The sequence below is a fragment of the Chionomys nivalis genome, chromosome 22 (genome assembly GCF_950005125.1).
Source record: "Chionomys nivalis chromosome 22, mChiNiv1.1, whole genome shotgun sequence".
Lineage (NCBI taxonomy): Eukaryota > Metazoa > Chordata > Mammalia > Rodentia > Cricetidae > Chionomys > Chionomys nivalis.
This window is the reverse complement of record NC_080107.1, coordinates 46,091,291-46,097,760: the sequence shown is the minus strand read 5'-3', so window position 1 is coordinate 46,097,760 and position 6,470 is coordinate 46,091,291. Positions and strand designations below refer to the sequence as shown.

Here is a 6,470-nt window from a genome sequence, read left to right as displayed (position 1 = left end):
GCCCCACCCCGCCCCTCGGCTCCGGTGCGGGGCGGGCGTGCTGCGGCGGTCGCTGCTGCTGCTTCCTCGGGCCATTTTGCTCCGCGCGGGGAGAAGAGAGGTATAGAGCAGGGCTAGAGGAGGCGAGGGCCAGAGGAAACGGCAGGCGGCGGGCTTCCCGCATTCGCAGTGTCCGGAGGGGCTCAGCGATCGCCGGCGAAGGGGGTCGGGGGCCCTTTCCCGGTCCCTGCATCATGAGCTGGGGCACCGAGCTCTGGGTGAGTGAGGGGCCGGGCCGCGGGCGGGCGGCCTGGGCGGGAGGCGCGGCCAGGGGCCTCTGCGTGCGTTGTCGCCCAGCGAGGAAGGAACGCGGATCGGGTGGCCCTGGCGGCCTGGAGCCGGTGCAGGGGTGGGTCCCGGCGCCCGGAGTGGCCACCCGCGGGCAATCCCCGGGGGCGTGGGGCCCGCGCCGTGCCGGACTGCGTAATTGCGCGCGCCCCTGGACGGAGCTCTGGGGCAGACCTATGCTCCCGGGTGCGGGCGGATCCCGCGCTGCTACCGGGGGCGGGGCGGCCTGGCAGGCTCGGGGTTTCGGGTCTTGAGTTTTGGGGTGCTGCGAGCGAGGGATGAGGTCTTCTCTCAGGAAGTGAGGACTTTAGCCCCAGGGCTATTGGGGCGCACTTGTAATTCTATGGGGACAGCTCAGATCCCCAACTTGAGGGGGGCTGCGGCGTTTAGTCCGCAGGAGGACGGCGGTGGGGGAGATCATAAGGATACCACGAATGGCGGGTTGCTGGGGACCTGTTTCTGTCCTGCTGCCCAGAGGAAACGGTTTCAAGTGGGGTTGGCTTCGTAGGACCCTTCGTTTTGGGGTACGTGTGGGTTAGCGAGCAGCTTGGTGTCTGGAAACGGTCCCACCCGAGGGCGGTCAGAGGACGCCAGGGCAACCCTCAGGCCGTCTCCGGGGAAAAAGAGGCTGTTGACCCAGGGACAAGGCCTGTTGCCCTGCCTTCCTCTGGACTGGAGCACCAGGGAAAGGCAGGGCATAGTCTGGCAGTGCAGTGGTCTGGATGTAGGTGGGGACGAAACCGCGGTTATTGCGCCGAAATATGCCCAAGACCAGTCATTCTCAGTGATGGATTCCAAAGTGCCCGCTCTACCTTTCTGAATTCCATTTGTGAAGGGTGTGGAGGAGAAAGTGTGGGGTGGTGTTGCGGTCCAAGATGAGGCCAAGAAATGTCATGTCAAAATAAAACAAGGTTTCGGCAGTTAGGAATGCAGCAATCTTCCTTAATTTTCTTCTTTTGCTTCAATTGTTTTTACATAACCATTTCTTAACTAAAGTATTCTGTTAATACTAGAATCCTGGGAGCACTGGCTCTTAAATCAGGAGAACTCATTTTATAAACATCTTCTGTCAAAGGAATTCCCATTCATCCTGCTGTCAATGTCAGGTGACTGACGCGTGCAAATACCCATTTTGAAAGAATTAAATTAGCACATAGTTTGAAGCACTTGTACCAGCCTAGGTCAGGCAAAACTGTAGGCCTTTGGGTGTTCTTTTCTTATTTTCGCTTCCTTCAGTTTTGTTTTGTGGGTTTTGTTGTTGTCGTTATGGAGTGGGGGCACCTCAGAAGTCACGGTCAGCCGTAGAAGTCTGGGCATGTGTTATCTGGGGTGGGGGCACCTCAGAAGTCACTTATTCATAGAGCAGGATGGGGTTAGGAATGAAGAACATACATGATTCTGAGTGGTTTAGGGGGTAGACATTTCCTGGCCCTGCTGGTGAGCGTCCTAGCAGGTGATCTAAAGGGCTGGTGGCTGGGGCCAGAACCGCAGCATGGCTGCCCTGCCTGCCTATCTTTTGGGAGTGGAAGACAGGAAGTCAAAGACAGAAGCAGCCCTGGCGGCTCGCACTGTAGTCCCTACACTGGAGAGGCTGAGGCAGGAGGATTGTTTTGAGTTTACATCCAGTCTGGAATACACAGTGAATCCCCAGATCAGCTGGGTCTGCATGGCGTGACCTTGTCTGAAAAAGCAAAGCAAAAAGCTACCGAGTATGTGATTCTGGTAAAATACTTGTGTGGCATGCATGAGGTTCTGGGTGTTGGACCCAGTGCTATAGGTAGAGAGAAAAAAGAGAGCGCTTGGGAAATGGGGAAATAGTGTTAATGGCAAGAGATATGAAATGTTTGGGTTTATTTTACTTAGTAAACTTACGCGTTTACGTCTGGTCAATAACAAACTGGACAGCCATATTATATATGAAGTATGTGGCAATGAAAAAAGGTAGTTTTACGTTTTTTTTTTTTTTTTCTGTTTTGTTTTTAGGGTGTGCTGAGTGGAGTGTTTGCCTCCAGATAGCTTATAGTTTAGTGGAGGGAATGGGTCAGCATATATGACACCCTCTAAGAAAACTGGGTGCAAAATCTGTGTTTTAAGGCCAACATGTCCACTATCAGTTAGTTTTTCTTTTTAGCAATTTTCTTTTTTATTATTTACTTAATCATTTTATGTATTTGAGTGCGCTGTCTACGTGTACACCAGAAGAGGTCATCAGATCCCACTATAGATGGCTGTGAGCCACCATGTGGTTTTTGGGAATCAAACTCAGGACCTCTGGAAGAGCAGTCAGTGCTGTTAAGGGCTGAGCCTCCTCTCCAGCCCCTAAATTTATTATTATTATTATTATTATTATTATTATTATTATTATTATTATTTCTTAGCAGTTTTCAAGGAAAAAAAGAAAAGAAAGAAAAAGACAGAAAGAAAGCCAGCCCAGAGGAACGGAGGGGATGGGGCTGAGGCAACCGTCTGTGGGTCCAGTGGCCAGAGCTTGGCCGTGTATAGTGCGCCTGGCGGCCAGGCTGCGGCCCTGATTAAGGGCTTTCCTTACATGGTGGCTTTGGGACCTTGCTCGTGTGTAATGAGATAATGATGGGGTACCAAAGCCTCACTTGGCAGAATGACGCTTCTAGACGGAGTCGGTTTGGGTGGCCATGGGTGATTGGTGGCTGCTACTCTCGTAGACCTTCACTGATCTCAACAGATCTTATGCAGTCTTGGGACGTTAGTGAAAATCTCCTGGCTTCAAATGCTCATTCTACAGCAACAGCCCACTCTTAAGCCACATCCTGCTCTGCTAAAGAGTGAAACACTTCTTCTAGAAACCTCTGTGTGGCAGAAAGCAGTCGCCGTCTAGGTGAGCTGTGACAAGCTGTAAAATGTCCGGAAGTTATAAAAATGAATGCAAAACTCGTAGTTTATAACTGTTAGATTCATGTAGTTGAACATTAGGCCTTGTATTTTCATATCAAAGGAGTGTAATAAAGCCAGGCCTGCTAGTTCAGGTCCGGAATCCCAGCTAGTGGGAGGCTGAGATGGGAGGATGGAAAGTTCAAGGCCTGCCTGGGCTGCTCAGAGTGAAGTTTTTGTCAATAATCTTAGAACACAGAAAGGGGTGGAGACATAGCTCAGAGCTTGCATAGCACACATGGAGCCCTGAAGACAAAACAAAAAATAAATGCCAGTTTTAAATTTTATTTACTTATTTTATGTTTTGTTTTGTGTGAGACAGGGTCTAACTGTGTAGCCCTGACTGACATGGAACTCATTATGTAGACAAACTGGCCTCAAACTCACAGAGATTCTCCTTTCTCTGCCTCCTTAGAAGGCAGGTTTGTTTCTTTTCTTTTCTTTTTTTTTTCTTCTCTTTGGGGGAGATTTTCAAGACAGGTTTTTTCTGTGTAGCCATGGATCTCTGTGTAGTCCTGGATCTCAGTGTGTGGACCAGGCTGGCCTCGAACTCACAGAGATCCTCCTGCCTCTGCCTCCTGAGTGCTGGGATTAAAGGCATGCACCACCACTGCCTGGCTTAAATAACAATTTTAAAACCACAGAGAAACCCTGTCTTGAAAGACAAAAATAAATAAGTAAATAAATAAATAAAATGATTAGGTTAAAGCTAAAACTGTAGCACAATGATAGGTTGCTTGGATAGCATGTGTGAGACCCTGGGTTTATCTCCAGTGTGACAAAGAAAAAGGAAACTGAATTAACTACAAATTTCAAAAATCTTCCAGTAGTTGGCTTATAAAAATCATTTCTGTAACTCTACAACATAGAACAACTGCTCAGTGCAAAACCCCAATACTCTGAGTGAGTCACATTGTACAAGATGAAGGACGGCACTTACCTTCCCGACAGCACTGCTATACAGGTTTTACCTCTAGTCTGGGACATTCTATATCTATGAATATATCGGTATCATCAACACAGAGCTGGGGTGTAGTGCACTGATGCAGTGATTGCCAGGCATATGTGATGAGACCCTGAGCTACTTTGTTGAGATTGGGGCGTGTGTGTGTGTGTGTGTGTGTGTGTGTGTGTGTGTGCGCGCGCGCATGCGTGTGTGTGTTCTGGAGGCCAGAGGTCCCACACACTAGGAGTACAAGAGTACAAGCATTCACTACCGTGCCAGGGTGTGTTTGTTGTTTTAGGATGTTTTGCCTGCATGTATGTCTGTGTATCACTTGCATGCAGTTTCCACAGCGACCAGAAGAGGGACAGCAGATCTCCAGAAACTGCGGTTACAGATGGCTGTGAGCTGCCTCCTGGGTGCTGGCAACTAAAGCCAGGTCTTCTGGAAGAGCAGCCAGTGCTACTGACCACTGAGATACACCTCCAGCCCCGACCTCAGGCTTTTGTTTTTGTTTTGTGCATGTACTTTTTTGTTGTTGGTGGTGGTGGGTTTTTTGTTTGGCTTTTTTTTCCCCAAGACAGTGTTTTTTTTGTTTTTTTTTTTTCATATTTATTTATTATGTATACAATATTTGGTCTGTGTGTGTGCCTGCAGGCCAGAAGAGGGCACCAGACCCCATTACAGATGGTTGTGAGCCACCATGTGGTTGCTGGGAATTGAACTCAGGACCTTTGGAAGAGCAGGCAATGCCATCTCTCCAGCCCGACAGTTTTTGTGTGTGTGTGTGTGTGTGTGTGTGTGTGTGTGTGTGTGTGTGTGTGTGGCCCTAACTGTCCTGGAACTAGCTCTGTAGACCAGGCTGGCTTCAAACTCACAGAGATCCACCTGTCTCTCCCTCCCAAGTGCTGGGATTAAAGGCGTGCGCTATTACTACCCGGCCAGGCTATTTTTTATGTGGGTACTGGGAGTTGTGATCTTTGTGGTGACATGTTGAGCCATCTTCCCTGCTCCAACTTGTTGCCACTGTGGTCACTCACTGGTGAAAGGACAAGAGTTTGTTACATTAGGGTCATTAGAGTGACTTTTTGTTATTGTTCTGATTATTGGAAGACAATGACAGGTTACTGAGCCATCAGCTCACCTATTTTTTTTCTTAAAGCTTTCTTGTTAGCATGAAATATGAAAAAAATCATTGGAAAATTTAGCTTTCATCTTTACTCCGTCTGAGTTCGCAGCTGGCTCAGTGACAGGACCAGGTCTCCTGTTATCCTGTTGGCCATCTTTAATCTTCGCTCAGTATCTCACGAGGAATGAATTAGCCAAGTGTAAATGAAGGAGAAACCCAAAAAGCACGCTGGCCAGCACACCTGGCTACTTGCAGAGATCATATGTTTTTTTTTCTAGATGTGTTTTTAAGATACTGCCAGGCACATCACATATACGGAAGTGCCGCCACTAACGGTGATGGTGGCGTATGCTTTTTATGAGGCAGCAACGTGAGCTGAGCACTCGGGAAGCAGAGGCAGGTAGATCTCTGGGTTCCAGGCCAGCCAGAGCGACCTAGTGAGACCCTATCTTGGAAATGAGGTATCAGTATCAGATGCTTCAGAATACTTTCGGGGCAACTCAATAAAATTCTGTCTCGAAATAAAAAATACAAGCGGCTACAGATGTGGTCCAAAGGTAGAGAGCTTGTGCAGTGTACGTGAGGCCCTGGGCTCTATCTGCTGTCCTGGGAACAAGACCTGGCTTGATGTAGGAGCTTAATAAATATTTATTAAATGGGGGAGTGAATCCTTTCCACCATTTTGGTTTAACATTTGATTGTGAAAATTCAAATCAACCTAATCACAATACTTTCCTGCATTTTGGCAACCGTGTACACACACACAATGTATACACTAATATGTATATATTATATATATAATTACATGTAACATGCATATATGTTATTATTTTGCATTTATGTTCATATATATTTCTAGACAACATAAAAAATAGGCTTTTTTTATGACAGTTTGAGATTCCCAGTAGAAGTGAGGAGGTGATACAGAGATTGTCACTTCCCCCTGTGCCCTTTGTCCCACATGAAACAGTCTGGGCAACTTTTCGCTCTCATCCTCCACATGCTTTGGCGCACACTTCCACTCCCACTATGCACGCACAACACAAACACACACACACACAGATATAAAAATTGTTTTGAAAAGCAGTCTCTTCTCTGTGGGTCAGAGCACTCATGCCTAGAAGCTAAAGGAGTTACACTTTAGTTTTATTTTATTTTATTTAT

At 47.6% G+C, this 6,470-nt stretch overlaps 1 protein-coding gene across 13 annotated transcripts in view; it reads left to right on the top strand.

Moving 5' to 3' along the window:
• Fnbp1 (formin binding protein 1) overlaps positions 1–6,470 on the top strand; it is a 127,471-nt gene continuing 121,001 nt past the window's right edge. For 7 of the 13 annotated variants that reach the window (XM_057755279.1, XM_057755288.1, XM_057755286.1 and 4 more), the window contains exon 1: positions 2–257. In XM_057755279.1, coding sequence (XP_057611262.1) covers positions 234–257 — 24 coding nt within the window. In that variant the 5' untranslated portion in view covers positions 2–233. Of the gene's footprint in view, positions 258–6,470 lie in introns of all 13 variants that reach the window. The other 6 variants (XM_057755282.1, XM_057755280.1, XM_057755277.1 and 3 more) reach the window with 2 other exon arrangements.